At 41.8% G+C, this 18,211-nt stretch overlaps 1 protein-coding gene across 1 annotated transcript in view; it reads left to right on the plus strand.

Moving 5' to 3' along the window:
• Positions 1-11,304: 11,304 nt before the first annotated feature.
• The window catches only part of Fam199x (family with sequence similarity 199, X-linked), a 28,429-nt gene continuing 21,522 nt past the window's right edge, over positions 11,305-18,211 (plus strand). Inside the window, exon 1 of the mRNA XM_021187783.1 lies at positions 11,305-11,780. Within this exon, the coding sequence (XP_021043442.1) occupies positions 11,584-11,780 (197 nt within the window). The 5' untranslated portion in view covers positions 11,305-11,583. The remainder of the gene's footprint in view (positions 11,781-18,211) is intronic.

Below are 18,211 nucleotides of genomic sequence, written 5' to 3' on the forward strand. Positions count from 1 at the left end.
ACTCCCACTACTTGGCCCTGGCCTTCCCCTGTGCTGGGTCATAAAAAGTTTGCAAGACCAAGGGGCCTCTCTTTCCAGTGATGGCCGAATAGGTCATCTTCTGCTACATATGCAGCTAAAGACACGAGCTCAGGGGGTACTGGTTAGTTCATATTGTTGTTCCACCTACAGGGTTGCAGCCCCCTTCAGCCCAGCTAAAATTCTTTAGCTGCCCCTATCTCGTTTGTTCGAGGTGAACTCTGTTACCAATTATTTTGAAGTTGAAAATAATTTTCTCCATGTGATAATTTATCGTGACCCATTTAAACCTGCTGGGCCACCTCCAGCCCCCATGTGCCCTTTCTGATGTGTTCACTTTGAACTTGAAACACTTTCTACCCTCTCTTTCCCATCTTTGTGGTTCCTGTGTGACTTCACTGCAGACCTTAAATGCGGCCACTATTTTATTGTGTTTGTGGGCGAGGATGCCAAGGCACGCCCATGGTGGCGATCAGAAGACACTCTTCTGGAGTTAGTTCTTTTCTACTACTTTGTGGGATCTGGGGACTGAACCCAAGGCATCAGGCTCTCGCCCCCAGAGCCATTTCAATGGCCCCTAGGGACTTTTGAAGTGCAGTTTCTGGATTGAATTCTCCACTCACCCACTATCAACTTGGACATATTAATCAGGTATTGGGTTTCTCGTTTGTAGAATGAGCATACTAACATTATCATCTGCTACTGTGCTACTGAGAAGAGCAACATTTTGTAGCACAAAATTAAGCAGTATATCAAAATGGATATTTTAAATTTATTTTTAACCTTTAAAGTCATTTTATATTTTAGGTCTCTTGCTTGAATTTATGTCTGTACACCAGGTGGGTGTCTGTTCCCCAACACAGAGGGTGTTGAATCCCCTGAAATTGAAATAAAGGGGTGTTTGCCTCTGGAAGAGCAGCCAATACTTCTAAACACTGAGATATCTCTCCAGCCCCATGATCAAAAACCAAAAAAGTTTGTATTTTCTGTGTGTGTTTTACTTGCATGTTTTACTTGCATTTGGACCACCTGTGTGCCTCCTGACCAGAATGACCAGAAAAGGGCTTCTTGGGTGTTTGTGAGACACTGTGTGGGTGCTGGGAACCAAACCAGGGTCTTCTGCAAGAGCAACAAGAGCTCTTAACTGATGAAGCATCTCTCTTAAACCTGGCAATTATAATTCTTGAAATTGGTGAGACTACAATGTCACCTAAGAGTTGCCTATGAATAATATAAGAATAATAACGGTTATTGGAGGAGTTATGGAGCAGAGAACAACGCAGTGCAAAACAACTTTTTTTTTTTTTTGATAAATAGCAATAACTATTTGCCGGTAGTTTAATATGTTGTCCATTGCTCTCCTTCTTTTGAAAAAGATTTTGGTGAGTGTGATAATTTATATATGCTCTGCCCAGGGAGTGGCACTATTAGAAGGTGTGGCCCTGTTGGAGTACATGTGTCACTGGCCTATAAGACGCTCATTCTAGCTGCCTGGAAGCCAGTATTCTCCTAGCAGCCTCCAGATGAAAATGTAGAACTCTCAACTTTGCCTGCACTTTGCCTGCCTGGATGCTGCCATGCTCCTGCCTTGAAAATAATGAACTGAACCTCTGAACGTGTAAGCCAGCTCCAATTAAATGTTGTCCTTATAAGAGTTGCATTAGTCTGCTCACAGACTGGGGTATTGCTGTGATAGGCCTGGCCATGCTTTTGTTTAGAAGAATGTGGATTTGGGGACTTTGGATTTGGAAAGCAGTGGAATGCTTTAAATGGGGCTTAATAGGCCATCCTAGTAGGGATATGGAAGACTGTTGCCGGGAGTGATTTGAACTGTGCAGAACTGGCCCATAATGTTTCACAGGAGAAGAATTTCAGTATGTTGCCAAGAGACTGTTTTTGTGGTATTTTGGTGAAGAATGTGGCTGGTTTTGCCCTTGTCTGAAATGTCTACCTGCAGCTAAGGTAAAGAGATTTATGTTAATTGCATTGACAAAGAAAGTCTCAAAAAAGCCCAGCAGAGACTGTTTTCTGGTTAAGTGTGAAGAGTGTTTTGAACAAGCCTATGGGGGCCAGGGAGTGGAATGTGATGGTTTGTATATGTTCTGCCTAAGGAGTGGCACGATTAGAAGGTGTGACCTTGTTGGAGTAGGTATGTCAACCATGGGCATGGGCTTTAATACCCTAACCCTAGCTGCCTGGAAGCCAATCTTGTATGAGCAGCCTTCAGATGAAGATGTAGAACTCTCTGCTCCTCCTGCACCATGCCTGCCTGGACGGATGCCATGCTCCTGCCTTGATGATAATGGACTGAACCTCTGAACCTATAAGCTACCCCAATTAAATGTTGTCCTTATAAGAGTGGTCTTGGTCATGGTGTCTGTTCACAGCAGTAAAACCCTAAGACACTGGGGATTTTGTTTGTATATTTTTCACTGAAAGAAATTGATTCTGTGGCTTCTGGCATGGTAGACTAGTGCTCTTCCACTGAGTTACATTGCTGGCTAATCCTGTTGATTTTTTTAAACAGCAGGTTTGAAAAGTCATTTTAGCCAGCTACGAAAGAAGTCAATGTTCTGAAAATTGCCACTGATCAAGAATAATTGGAGCCTATACTTGAGTGCAAATAAGCTTAGGTGTGATTGGGGAGATGGGTTAATCCATAAGAGCTCTTGCTGCAAAAAAAGCATGAGGACCCGAGTTCGAATCCCCAGCTCATGTAAAAATCTGGTAACCCAAACACCTCAACATCTAGGCTCAGTGAGAGACCACCCTGTCTTAAGGAAATAAAGTGGAGCAGAGTGGTGGGAGCACACTTAAAGAAAAATTCCGGTGTACACTGTACTTCTCAAATTTCATAAAGAAAAAAGCCATAAAGTATTCTAAATTGCTGCCCCACACATGGACACACAAAAATTGTATCAGTATACATTCAGGTCAGATTCCTTTGTTCTCTTTTGAACACAGGGATAGCCACCAATAAAGAACCATCTATCTCGTGAAAGCTGGTTAAGTACAGTAGGAGCAACATAACAGTATTTGCTAACACCTACCAACTTTCCTTCAACCATGCAGACCTCAATACTGCCTATATTGCCTCAGGCTACTAGGAATAAAGGTTCAAGATCCTCACCTCACTCCATTCTTTATAGACCATGTAGGATAGTTCACTAGGCTTATTTATCAGAGTGCCAAGAGACTGTCCAGCTCTGTCTCCAGCCAATATTTTAGTTGATTCGGCTTTGCAGTAAGTTCATTGTTAGCTAAGACTATTTAGGAACCCACCTCAAAAAAAAAGCAAAACCAAAACACTACAAATACATACACTTACATGTGTATGTGTACATACATACATACATACACACACACACACACACACACACACACACCCCAGGCCACATAAGGTCTTTAATCCAGTAACCAATGAGCACAAAGCTGTGGGAGAATCATCAGATTCAGGCTATCCTGGGCTATATAGCAAGACATATTTGTTTGGTCAGCTACAGGGGAAATTCAAAATAAGGCATCACCCATGGCAGCAACTGCCATAGCTAAATTCAGTCTCTAGTCTTTTTTGTTACAGTCCATTTGCATCTTCACTCCCAAAATCAGATTATGAAGAGATTTCTGTTGGTTTGGTAACTGAAATAAAGTTTTCATATGATGAAAATTTGATTAGATGTAAAAATTGTACTTACCTGAAATGTTGGAGTTTTTGGAAATTGTTCTCAAAATAGTTCTAATAGTTTTTTTCTCATTTATGAAAGAGGTAGGTTTCTTGATCTTAATAAAATATTTTATTATGTTTTAAATAATTTTTTCTGTTACTTTCCAATAAGTACCTAACACTTGTTTTTCTTTACAATCTGTCTTAGGGTTTTACTGCTGTGAACAGACACCATGACCAAGGCAACTCTTATAAGGACAACAGTTAATTGGGGCTGGCTTGCAGGTTCAGAGATTCAGTCCATTATCATCAAGGTGGGAACATGGCAGCATCCAGGCAAGCATGGCACAGGCTGAGCTGAGAGTTCTACATCTTCATCTGAAGGCTTCTAGCAGAATACTGATGTCCAGGAAGCAAAGATGAGGGTCTTAAAGCCCACACCCACAGTGACACACCTACTTCAACAGGTCCACACCTTCTAATAGTGCCACTCTCTGGGCCAAGCATATACAGACCATCACATTCCACCCCCTGACCCCCTGACCACCATAGGCCTGTTCAAACATGAGCCTATGGAGCCCATATCTAAATATAGCGTAATGAAAAATATGTTTATTCCAACTTCTAAAGTCTCTGTAGTCTATAGCAGTCTCAACAGTGTTAGAAGTCCAAAGAAGTTCAAGGTCTCTTCTGAGATTCTTTCAATCACATAAATGTAATCCCCAAAGCAAGACAGTACGCCAGCTGGACAAACTCCAAACTCTGCATCTCCATGGCTGATGTCAAAGCAGTCTTCAGAGCTCCAGTTCCTTTTTCATCTTTGTTGAGTGCAACAAACTTCTTTCTCCTGGGCCACTCCATGTTAGCCGCTTTCCTCAGCAGATAGCCCACAGCTCTGGCATTTCAATCATCTTGGGGTCTCCAAGGCAACCTCAATATTACAGCTTTTTGTTTCAATGTCTGGGCTCCTCCAAAGGGTTTCCTCCAGCTCTGCTCTCTGTAGCACTCTAAGCTCAGGTTGATTCACTTCATTGTTGTGCTATTCTTGGCGATCATCCCATGGTACCGGCATGTCTAATATGCTGTGGTCTTCTGCTGCAAGTAGGCTTCACCAATAGCCTCTCATAGACTCTCTTCATGGTACTAAGCCTCAAATCAACTACAACTGAGGCTGCACCTTCACCAATGGCCTTCCATGACCTCTCACAGTGCCAAGCCTCAGCTGCTCTTCATGACCCCTTCATGCCTTCAAAACCAGTACCACCTGGGTGACTCTTACACATTAACAAGTACAGCTACAGCACAAGGTACAGTCTTGGCTGTCTCTTTAACACAGCTTCTTTTTGCTCTCAAAAAAGTACTTTCCAGAAGATTTCACCTCAGTGATGCTGGTCTCTTCTTAATCACCACTAATTTCTTAGCTCCAGCTAACCAGCATCAATTGTCCCAGTAGTCTCCTTCTCCACTAGACTATAAAGCCAGGGACACATGACTGAAGCTGCTGAGTTCTGTTGCTTGTAGGAGTTGGAAATGCGCCCCCCCCCGCCTTGTTCTATTACATTATCACCAGCTTTCTGTTTTTCAACTTCTTCACTGCCTAAGTTTGGCTGTCCTGGATCTTGCTCTGTAGATTAACCTTGAATTTAGAGACCTGTATGCCTGCCTCCTGGGATTAAATGTTTGTACCACCATGCCTGGATCTAAATTTAGCACTTCCTTAATCTGCTATCACCTAAAACACAGGATTCCGATCCACTTTACTTCCTGGTGCCCGTTTAATACTCAAACCATATATTTAATTTTTTTCCTTTCTAAGCTTGCTTCACTTGTTCAAAATTCTCTTCAGGAGACTTAACCAGAGAACAAAGTCTCTGCTGGACATCTCTGAGACTTCCTTTATCAATGCAATTAATTTCTCACCTTAGACTCAGGCAGACTCTTCAGACAAGGGCAAAGAGTAGCCACATTCTTCTCTAAAATACTAGAAAAAAAATCTCTAGGCCACATGTTGAAATTCTCCACTGAAACCTCCTGGGCCAGGTGTGCACAATTCAAATCACTCCCAGCAACAACGTCTTCCATATTCCTACTAGAATGATCCATTAAGCCCCACTTAAAGCATTCCACTGCTTTCCAATTCCAAAGTCCCCAAATCCACATTCTTCCAAAGAAAAGCATGGTCAGGCCTATCACAGCAATACCCTAGTCCCGGGTACCAACTTCTGTCTTAGTTAAGGTTTTACTGCTGTGAACAGATACCAAGACCAAGGCAACTCTTACAAGGACAACATTTAATTGGAGCTGGCTTACAGGTTCAGAGGTTCAGTCCATTATCATCAAGGTGGGAACATGGCAGCATCCAGGCAGGCATGGTGCAGGAGGAGCTAAGAGTTCTACATCTTCATCTGAAGGCTGCTAGTGGAAGACTTCCAGGCAGCTAGGGTGAGGGTCTTATAGCCCACACCCACAGTGACACACCTACTCCAACAGGGCCACACTTCCTAATAGTGCCACTCTCTGGGCCAAGCATATACAAACCATCATATTATCTTACTCATTCAATGCTTTTTCTCTTGCCAAGAGTCATTTATAAATGTGAAATGGAATAACTTCTAAGATGGAGTTTTACATGTAATAACCATTTTGATATTTTCAGAGGTTCATAGATGAAAATAAGAGATTATTTTACTTTATCAAAATAGAGATACTGGAAGCAATTGTATTCAGGTGATGTTTCTGTTGACGATAGCATAGGGAGTGTTAACCAATCTAAAGAGCTATCAGGAAAGGGTCAGCACTCTCCATATTAAATGTATATAAAATTTTATAAAATGTTCAGAAATTGTCTCTGAGGAAAATAGCTAGTGATATCACAGTTTATCTGAGTGCTGGTTGTACTTTGCCTAATGACACTAGGCAACCACAGCAGAATGTTATTAATCATGATTTCAGTTTTAACTATTAATAAAAATACTTGGTCACAATATTTTATTCATTTTAATCTAGTATATTTTAGATCACTGATTTTCAATTAGGTATCCACAGCAATGTTAGAATATTTTATTAAAGATTTTTGTTGGACCTGCTGGAGAATAGCTAAATTTCTTTAGTTGATGTTATTGCTATTTCCTATATATTTTATGTACCTGTGGCATAGTATATAACTGTACTTTGCATTATATTTTGTATGCTAATGTTTATACATCTATAACTGTATATAATTTCAGCAATTTGCAAAGCTGAGGCAGGAAGATAAGAGACTATGGCCCAGAAGAAACAGAAATTTAAGGCCAGTTTTTGCAACTTAATTAACAAGGCTGTCTTAGAGGTTTTTTTTAAATATATGATAAAATTGAGGGCTGGGAGTTTCTCTCAGTGGTAGAAGGATAGTATAACATGCGCAGGTCCCAAAGTTCAAACCCCAGTGAAAAGACAAAGAAGAGGAGGGTTCAGTTTTTTATTTTGCTTTTTCATTTTTTGAAATTATAATAAAGTTACACCTTTTTGAGCCAAAGGGTCACTTAGACCAGACTGGCCTAACATTCCGTATGTAGCCAACAATGGCCTTGAACCATAATCATCCTGCCTCTGGCTTTCAAGTCTTCATTGGAAATTAAATAATTATTGTCCTTATAGTTATTTTATCAAAGCATGTTAAATCATTTTATCATTGGAATTGTCCGTGAAATTATTCATTTGATACTATTTATTTTATAGGAAAATTTAGATAATGCAAGACATTAAAAATGAAGGAGGAACTCTGATTTAGTAACTGAAACCTGGGCTAGATATGTATCTCAGTGGTAGAATACTTGCCTAGTATGTGCAAGGCACAGGGTTCAAACCACAATAACAACATTAATAACAACAACAACAACAACAACAACAAAAACCACATGAAACCCTAACCACTTAACCAAAATTGTGGATCCATTCCTTGTCTCTGCAGCGCTCTTACTTTTATACATGACAAGAGGACTCATAACTAAACAAGCTCAGAGAATAAAAGTGATTTAAACCATTCTCTGTAGTAGGTTGAATAACAGCTCTCTCAAAAGATACATTTACTTCTTAATATGTGGAACTTGTTTGTTTGGTTGGTTTTGGTTTGTTCAAGACAGGGTTTCTCTGTGTAGCTCTGGCTGTCCTGGAACTCACTCTGTAGACCAGGCTGATCTCGAACTCAGAAATCTGCCTGCCTCTGCCTCCCAAGTGCTGGGATTAAAGGCGTGCACCACCACTGCCCGGCTAATATGTGGAACTTGTGAATATCACTGTAGAATGGCAAAATAACAGATTCATTGTGAATTTTGATTTGAGGGCCTTGGACTGAATTATATGACTATGCTTGTGAAGCCTAGTAACAATGTGGTTACAGACGTGAGGCTGACGGAAATCTGACAAACATGCATAAGGGGAAATATTGTGAAAAGTAAGATGGAATATAAAGATGAAGTCACATGTGCTGGAAGCTATGTGCAGCTACCAGAAACTAAGAGACAAGGGATCGTTTCTTCTCTAGCAACTCTGGAATGAGCATGACCTTGCTAGCCCTCAGACTTTCAGCGTCCAGAACTACAGGAAAGTAAATTGCTGTTGTCTTAAGTTAGCAGGTTTGTGGCAGTTGTTTGTATTAACTTCAGAAATCTAAGATAGCACTCAAGACTTCCTTGCCCTAGAAGTCTGTGAAACCAAAAGGCCCTTGGTTCAGAATAGTTAGTTCGGGATATGAGATTACTTTTTCAGGAAGAATATGGACTGCTTTGAAAGGGGGTGGGGGGTTGAGGGGAAAGGGGACCAGAAATAGTGTTTCAGTCCCTGGAGACTATATTTTACCTCAGACAGTTTGATTAATTACCTTATAGCTACTTCTGTAGACTTCAGACTGGGCATGGAGTCCCTTGCTTTGAGCAGCATTCTATCACAATCCTTACAAAAATATGTCTGTTTTGCAGCTTTAGATCATCCATTTTCCATCCATTGTCCGAACAAATTGTCATATAGTAAGAAGTATAAAGAAATCTGAATACAAATTTAAATAATACTCAAAACATAGAGTTCCAAATAACCATAGGTAAGAAGCTGTTACATCACCAGGCAGTGGTGGCACACGCCTTTAATCCCAGCACTCGGGAAGCAGAGGCAGGCGGATTTCTGAGTTATAGAGGCCAGCCTGGTCTACAGAGTGAGTTCCAGGACAGCCAGGGCTATACAGAGAAACCCTGTCTCAAAGAAAGAAGCTTATACATCATTGGGACACCTTGAACAAGAGTAAATATATGGAATGAGTACACCAGGTTATTTTATTTTATATACAGGGCCTTACAGTACAGCCCAGGCTTGACTTCAAATTTTAGCAATTCTCCTGTGTCATCCTCCTGAGTTCAGTGAATGCCAGCTTGAGTCACCATGCCTAGCTTTCCATCCTGAGTTATTGATAGTTTCTTGTTTAATTTAGGCAAAATCTACAATCCACAGGAGGGACTGAGAACAAAAACTGCCTTCCTGCACACTTGGCTTCTCATACAAATTCAATATGAAAGTAAATTTACAAGCCGAGTACAGGATTCTTTTAAAAATTAATATGGCCCATGATATTTGCTGAAATAAAACTTCCCTGAGAAATGTAAACATACTAGTTATTTGCCTGCATATGCTCCTGAGCCTCACAATGCTACCTACAGGATCATGTGAGGATTCTACTTTATCACCACTTATTTTCAGATATACTGCAAGCCTTCTGTCTTAGTTAGGGTTTTACTGCTGTGAACAGACACCATGACGAAGGCATCTCTTATAAGGACAACATTTACTTGGGGCTGGCTTACAGGTTCAGAGGTTCANTCCATTATCATCAAGGTGGGAACATAGCAGCATCCAGGCAGGCATGGTGCAGGTGGAGCTGGGAGTTCAGCATCTTCATCTGAAGGCTGCTAGCAGAAGACTGACTTCCAGGCAGCTAGGATGAGGGTCTTAAAGCCCATACCCACAGTGACACACCTACTCCAAGAAGGCCACACCTGCTCTAACAAGACCACAGCTCCAAATAGTACCACTCTCTGGGCCAAGTATATAGAAATCATCACACCTTCCTTTGTATGAGCTATAGCTCATTCAGCCTCACTAATAATCCCAGATAGACTTACGTGGAGTTGTACACTGGTGACTATGATGCAAAACATCATTTGTACAATGCTTTAATTGGTCAACCCAATTACATCTTAAGGAATGATAATTTTGAAAGCCACGTTCTCAGTGCAATACTTTTTTTTTTTTTTTTTAACAATCTAAATAAAAGAGCCACATCCAGTAGGTATCTAAATACCTGCATCCAGAATGGAGAGGTGGCTATCTATATCTCTGGAATCCACATCCTTAGAGGAAATCATGTTGGTGGGAGTGGGGAAAATACTCGTGAGAGAAAGGGCTGAGTGTGTAGCTATGTGGTTGTACAGTCCTACGGGCATGCCCAAGGGCCTAGGTTCAATTCCCCTCATACCCATGTGTTTTAAACATGCAGATTTTTGTTATTCTTCAAACAAATTACCACAACTCTTCATAGCATTTACACACCCTAGAGATGATTTAAAGTATTTTGAAAAAATGTGTGTAGATTACATGTGTTATATATTTTATATAAAGAACTTGGGATCCTGCACTCAAGATCAGTCAGAATTTTTCCAGAGACGTTTTAAAAAGCTGAATATTAAAACAAAACAGGCCTCCAAGATTTAAAATCACTTGTCTAGAACACAGAAGTGAAGTGCTAGGAGCAAAGAGCACCATGTGATACCTCGTAAGTTGATTTAAGTCAAACAAGTAAAGCTCCATAATATCAACCGAAGCAGGGTTGCAGGACCTAACAGCAGTAGTACATAAGTCTCCTTTGGGAGATAGGGAAGGCTTCACCAAGAAGATAATGCTTGAGCTGGGGATTTAAGGATTAGCAGAGGGGAATGGCAGGACATTCCAAACTACACGAGGGGAAAGAAAGCTCAACACAAAAGAACATTACAGTCCAGCGTCTCTGAGCAGCCTAGCTGCTTTATCAGAGTTTTTGAAGCGAGGCCACTTACAAGTGAGGCAGCATTTTTTTTTCCTTCCTCACTCTATGGCCCATTCCTCTTACAGCTCATTGCTTTGGCTGGGCACACCTACTGCAGGAACTCAGTACAAGTAGAATCGAGACAGGGTGGTCCCGCGTGTTCAAGGGCACCTGGGGCTCGTTTTTCATATATTCTCTCAGTATGACCTTGGCTAAGTCCCTAGTCCGAAGGACTACAGTTGCTGTTTGGCCATCGTTTCATTCTGGAGTGCAAGTGGTAAAGTAAGCACACGGAGAAGGAGGAGGAGGAGGAGGAGGGGGCGGAGGGGGCGGAGGGGGCGGAGGGGGCGGAGAGGGAGGAGGGGGCGGGCTTGCTAAGATGTGGGCCCTTCAAGCATCCCAGAATCGGGGACCTCATAGAGCACCGGGCCGGTTGGGTCGCCCTGGGCTTCCGACACCGACATTCAGTTCCTCCTCCACTCCGGCAGGGGGCAAGGGCAGCGGCTCGGGGTAGCCCAGGAGCTGGCAGCGGCCACGGGGCGGATCGAAGCCGCAGCGGGCAGCTAGCAGCGAGCGCAGTGGGCGGGGCGGCCGGGCCGGGCGGCGGCGCCGCAGTGACTCGTCGGGCTTGGCGGCGGTGGCGGCGGCTTCCTAGGTTTCAGAGGAGCGGACTGTGTGGCCGGTGGGCTGCTGCGGCCTCTCAGCGACCTTTGTGCAGAGCCCTCCCCTCCTCCGGCGGCTGCAGTGGGCACACCCGGGGGCGGCGGCCACCGAGGCCAGGTTAGCGTGGGGGAAGGGACGAGTGCCAGAGTAGCCCATCTGCAGCCAGTGAGCCCAAGCCGGCCCATCTCCCACCATGTCCGACGAGGCGTCGGCCACCACTTCCTATGAGAAGTTTTTAACCCCAGAGGAGCCCTTCCCTTTCCTAGGAACCCCTCGCGGGGCGGGCACCTGCCCCAGCGAGGAACCTGGCTGCCTGGACATCAGCGACTTCGGCTGCCAGCTCTCCTCCTGCCATCGCACGGATCCACTCCACCGGTTTCACACCAACAGGTAAAGGAGCTCTTCCCAGAACAGGGGCGGACTTCCCACTGCCAGGCAGGGCAAGAGGACGCCAGGTTGCGCTCCTGCACGGTTCCTCCTGGTCCCTCGTGCAAGCCTGAGCTGCGGGCTGCCCCTTCCCCCATCTTCCTTTGACCAAGGCTCTTCCCAGCTCCTCCCTGTTTTCACCCACTGCCCCCTGATTTTTCTTAGGACCAGCTCCCTGCACCTTCTTTCTTCTCCCCTTTTCCTTTTTGCACTCTAGTAATTCTTCCCATTCACATCTTCTCCCTTTACCCCTTCGTGACCCCCGCCCCCATTTGTACGCAGAGAATCCTAAACCCCAACTCTTGATTTTTAGATTAATCTGCAAAAGTTTAACCCCTTTCGTTTCCGGTACACTACAGAGTAAATTTGAGAGAGCCAAATCGATCAGTGGATCTTACGAAAGCACTTTTCAAGCTCGAACCTCCTCTTTCTCAATTTTAACCTCATCTTAAACCAAATTGTACCGGAAAATTAGTCTTTTTTTTCCCCCATTGTTGCTGAGACCAGTATCTCTCATAGGTTAGACCATCAGCAAAACTGCTTATGCCTGGAGGATGACCTTGGACTCCTGGTCCTCAGGCCTCTGCCTCCCAAGTGCTGGGATTACAGACATTTGTGATGTCCAACTAAGCTTACTGTGTTTTAATCAGTTCAAATTTACAAATTTTTTCAGTACTATGGCTTGAAACCTGAGCCTCATCTGTGCTAGATAAGCTTTCTACCAACTGAGCTATATATCCTTGCCCTATAAACTAGTCCTTTCCCCCTTCCTTTAGGAACATGTTGCCTTACTTCTGTTGGGTATCCCCAAATGTAAACTCTGGAAGAGTCCTTCCTATAGCGTACCACCCACCTTGCATCCCTGATGAGGGAAGTAGAGCAAGTTTAGGGTGGGCTGATTTATATAAATAATTTCTTAAAGGTGTTCATCTAAATTATTTTATTGGGAGGCAGTGTTTTGGAGAATTCTCTCGTTATACCTAACATTGGTGACGCGACAGGGGTTTTCAATATAGCCTCAACTTTGAAAAATAATCTATTTTAAATTGTGTGCAAATCAAGAGTGGGCATGTGCATGAGAGTGCAGGTGTCTATGGAGGCCAAAGACATCAGAGATTGAGTTACAGGTGGCTGGGAACAGACTGCATGTGGATGCTGGGAACAGAATTTGGGTCAACTGCAAGACATTCTATGCTCTTAACCATCGTGCCATATTTCCAACCTCCTAACACACACACACACACACACACACACACACACACACAGGCACACTGGTAGAATATGGATAAGAGGTGAGGAAAAGGGTCCATCTAAGGATAATAGAAATAAGGAATCCAGTTCTGGTTTCTGACCCAAGTTTGCTATGTGAGTTTTGTCATATCCTTCCCTATTTTTGCATATCTTCCTCTCCTAACCTTAAAACAGTCTCTCTTTACTGTGTAACCTGTGCATCTACATATATAATGTCACGTGAAAAAGTAAGTTTATAGTTTTGGAAATAAAATGTTATAGCTAAATTTAGAATACCAGGGCAACACATTTTACAATGAAGTGACAGTGAGTTTCTTACAAAAATTCCAAATATTCATTGCAAACTGAAGAAACTGGGGCCCAGAGAGAAAGACCAAGTATGAAATTCACAATATCTATAGATTGCTCTCTTGGAGCCAGAGATAAAACTTGAATTAGAGCTCAAGGCTCTAATGTTATCAGTGGTCACAGCACTTTCTTAAACTAAGAGAAGCATCCTTAGCCCATGAAGTAACAAACATGCATGCAAAATTGGCAACATTTGAAGTGTGCTTAAGGTATTTGACTTTTGAAGCAGGAGACAAAGTTACATAGCCAGTAAATTGAGATAATTTCCGTATTTTGCCATCTCCTGTGATTGATTGTCATCACCTGGGTGTGAGGTTAGGGGTAAGCACTGCCAAAATATGGTGATTAAGGATAAGGGATTGGCTGGGAGGTGGATGGGCTGGAGTGATGGCTTTGTGGTTGAGAGTAGGTACTGCTTTCAGAGGACCCACATTCTGTTCTCAGCATCCAGGCATGGTCTTTCTTGTACAACTTGTCCTCTGCTTTCAGTCCTAAAGACTCTTTTAAGGTCTACGCTGACTTTTCAGGTTTCTGAACTCAAACATTATTTCTCCTACCTACCATCTGTTTAGTTATTTAGTTATTTTTGTTTACTTCAGTCAGGGTCTCATTTTGTAGTCCAGGCTTATCTGGAACTCACTGTATAACCTAGGCTAGGCTGTTAACTTGAGACAATTCTTTCCTGGTATTCTGAGTGCTAGGATTGCAGCCAGGGTCACCAAACCTGGATTGGCTCTTTCATTTCAAACCTCCCTTTCCATCAAAAAGTAAAGGAAGAGGAGTTGGTAATAGATGTTCAATTGATGATGTTTCTGTCTTAGACCATTTTGTTTTAAATTTGTTGTTGTTGATGATGATGATTTTTTGAGACAAGGTTTCTCTGTGTAACAGCCCTGGCTATCTTGGACCTCTCTGTCGACCAGGCTAGCCTAGAATTCACAGAGATCCACCTGCCTCTGCCTCCCAAAAGCTGGAATTAAAGGCGTGCACCTCCATGCTCTGCTATTATTATTTTTAATGTGTGTTTGGTCAGGGTTTGAGATAGCGTCTCATGTAGCCAAGAGTGGTCCTTATTTTGTGGTCTTCCTATCTTTGTCTCTTCCCCAAATCTAGACCCCGCTGGCATGGTAACCTATGTCACAGGTGAGATTCATCCTGTGACTCCCTTAGTTAATGAGATTGTAGATACAGCCTGGTATCTACAGGTGTTGAGATTACAGGCATATATCACTAAAAATTTTTTTCTTCTCTTCTCTTCTCTTCTCTTCTCTTCTCTTCTCTTCTCTTCTCTTCTCTTCTCTTCTTTCTTTCTTTCTTTCTTTCTTTCTTTCTTTCTTTTTCTTTCTTAGAAAGGTTTATTATTCTGTAGCCCCAGGCTAGCCTGGACTTTACTATACAACCTAGGCTGGCCCTAGATTCATTGAGATCCTACTTTCCCAGTGTGAGCCATCATACCTGGCTTGTCCCTCTTTTTAAATCTTTGTACCTTGTGTAATGTTCTGCCTTCTTGTCCTTCTGCAAGATGGTGTTCGGGAGATCATGGGCTTGCTGCAGATTCTTTTCAGGGAGAAATCATATATTTTGACACAGTTTAATTTGGGGAGTCCTTTTATTTTGGAGCTGCATGCATCACTTTTCTTCACATCATTTGCCAAGTCATGCATCAGTCTGTAGATCAGATATGAATAGTTAAGATATAGTCATCATGAAGGAAACTTTATTGCATCTGGAAAGTTTGTCAGTGGTTAGATATTTGGTTTATCTTTATTTTGCTTCCTGATTGTTGCTGGATAAGGAAATGGCCAGACTGTTTAAATAGTGCCCTTGATAAGGACCTGGTGAGGATGACAGTTTTGTGCCTTTACATTTATCAGATACCGGGCTGTATCTGCACTCCCATTAACTCTGGAGTCACAGCAGCAGTACTAATTGCCTCTCAGGCTGAATCTCATTGATGACAAAGGTTACCATGCCAGCAGTCTAGATTTGGGGTAAAAAATTAAAAGTCTGTCACAAGTAAATACCCTTATTAAGAAATTTACTGTCCAGATAGTTGCAGCAGCATACACATATGGTCTGTGTTACTTGGGGTGCCAAAATAGATCACTAGAGCCCAGGAGTTTGATTCACTCCATGTTAGAAACACTTATCCTTTCCTGGGAGTTTATTGTGGATGATGTTACTAGGCTTGTATGGAATTTTGGAAAAGTAGAATACATTTTAGTATGTCAAAATGAGTAGACTTTTAAGGAAAATGTCAGTGTTAAATACATATGTGTATTTAAGACATTTTCTTTTGGTGAGGTGTTTTTCCATTGTAAATAATAGAGGTTTTGTTGACCTACCTTTCTATCTCTTGCTTCCTTCCTAACAATATTGGTAAGTCTTCTAACTAAAATATGAGATGAAAGAGGATAATATAGATTACCAGATAGTCGGTCCTTTCATCTTTCAAGAGAATATGTGCATCAACATAAACCATTGTGAAAAGTGTACAGGTGAGGACACCTTGCCTTTAACACCTGGCTGGATGTGAAATGAGCTATTGGAAACATCAGTTACTCTGTTGGGTGATCTGTTTTCACAGAACTAGAGTTTGTTCTAGAGTGCCATGACTGTCCAAAAAGTGCTCTACTATTACTGACTAGCCCTTGTCATATTTTTATTTTGATCTTACAGGAGCTTGCTAAGTTAGCCTAGGCTAGCCATGAAGTTGTACTCTTTTCTACAGCTTCCGAGCAATTGGAATTACAAATATGGACCACCGAGCCCAGGCTGGGTTCAGTTGTGACATTTTCTAACCACTTGTTCAGTCACCACTGACCACAAAAATTTCATTATCCATTTTATATCTTCTGTTTATTTTTCTCTGCAGGGGATAAAGATATTTAGGGAATACACTCCACCACTGACTTACAGCCCCAACTCCAATTCTGTGCTTTTTGTACCACTTACAGATTTCCTATGGTAGGCATGGAACTGGAGGTTCCTCAGGCTTGTACATCAAGTGCTTTAATCGCGGGACCATCTCAGTAACCTCATAGGTTTTTGTTGTTGTTGTTTGGTTGGTTTGGTTTTTTTTTTGTTTTGTTTTGTTTCATTAAAAAAAAAAGTGTCTGATTATATGATCCTAAGTGGCCTGGAACTCACTATGAAGACCAAGCTAGTCTGGGACTTCTGTTGATCCTCCTATCTCTATTTCCTGCACTACCAGATCTATAGCTCTTTTCTGAATTTGAACATTTTCGTAATTTTATATTTGACATAGTGTTTTGTGCTGTAGCCCAAGCTGGCCTGGAACCCATTGTGTAGCTTATGAAAATAACTAAGTCCTCAGGCCATATATACTCTGGAACAGCCTTTGGAAGAAATGCTATTGGCTTTATTTTTTATTTTTTTAAGATTTATTTATTTACTAATTATATGTAAGTACACTGTAGCTTTCTTCAGACACCCCAGAAGAGGGAGTCAAATCTCATTACGGATGGTTATGAGCCACCATGTGGTTGCTGGGATTTGAACTTAGGACCTTTGGAAGAGCAGTCGGGTGCTCTTACCTGCTGAGCCATCTCACCAGCCCTTTTTTTTTTTTTTAAACTAACATTTGAACAACAGTTGTTAAATTGTTAAATTCAATCACTGTAAATATTGGAACTTTTATCAACATTTTTCTCTCCAAGTTTTGGGGAAAGTCTCCTTTGTGAGTAATTTTATGGATTTTGATGTTTGCCAGCCTTAGTGGACTAAAATGTAAGGGCTGGGGCTGGAGAGATGGCTCTGCGGTTAAGAGCACTGGGCGCTCTTCCAGGGGACCAGAATTCCAAAGTTCCATCCCCAGTACTCACATGGCAACTCAGAATCAGCTGTGACTTCATTCCTCCCTTTTCCAGCCTCCATGGGCACCAGACAAACACATGGTGCCCAGACACACGTGCCAGGAAAACAAATATACGTAATTTTTTTAAAGTGTAAAGGCTTGTAAAGTTGAATGATTCAGTGCTGCACACAAACTGAACATTCACTGACAGTTCAAAACCATCAGAACAGTGTGAAATAATGTTACTTACGTTTTTATTGCAAAAGCTTCTTATTGAAAATTGAAGGTACTTTTAAAAGCCACAGAGATCACTCATCTCTTTTCTCAGAGAGAACACAGTTAACACTTTGTTTTTAGTTAGGTTTGGTTTGGTTTTTCCATGTTTTTTTTTTCCCCTATGTAGAAATGCGGGTTGAGGATTGCTTATCTGAAATACTTGGAATCAAATGTCTTTCAGATTTTATATATTTTTAATTGCAGTATTCACACACACATAATGAGATGTGACCCAAGTCTAAATCCTAAATTTAGGTTTCATATACATATTGTAGATATAGCTTGAAGTACATTTTATATAACATTTTTAGCACCCCTGTATCTTGGCTATATTCTGTCCTTCAAGGTCAGGGTGGAATTTTGTACTCATTGTATAAAGCTTGCCTGCAATAAGTTTTGGATTTGAGGACACTGTAAATTCTGGATTTTTAAAATGAGAGATGTTCAACCTATATAATGAAACAGGATCTGACTATATGTATTACTTGCAAACCATTTATTATAATTATGTTCTGCACTTTCCTGTTACTTTTCTCATGAGTATGTGTGTAAGTTCTTGTTCATATATGTGAGTAACTGTCTGTGTGAGTAGGCCCAAGTGATGTTGCTGGTTGTTCTCTTTGCTTTCCACCTTGTTCATTCAGGCAGAATCTCTCAGCTGAAGCCAGGATTTGCCTACTCTGCTATTTTTTTTTTTTTTTTT

Source organism: Mus pahari, chromosome X, assembly GCF_900095145.1.
Source record: "Mus pahari chromosome X, PAHARI_EIJ_v1.1, whole genome shotgun sequence".
In the NCBI taxonomy this organism is placed as follows: Eukaryota; Metazoa; Chordata; class Mammalia; order Rodentia; family Muridae; genus Mus; species Mus pahari.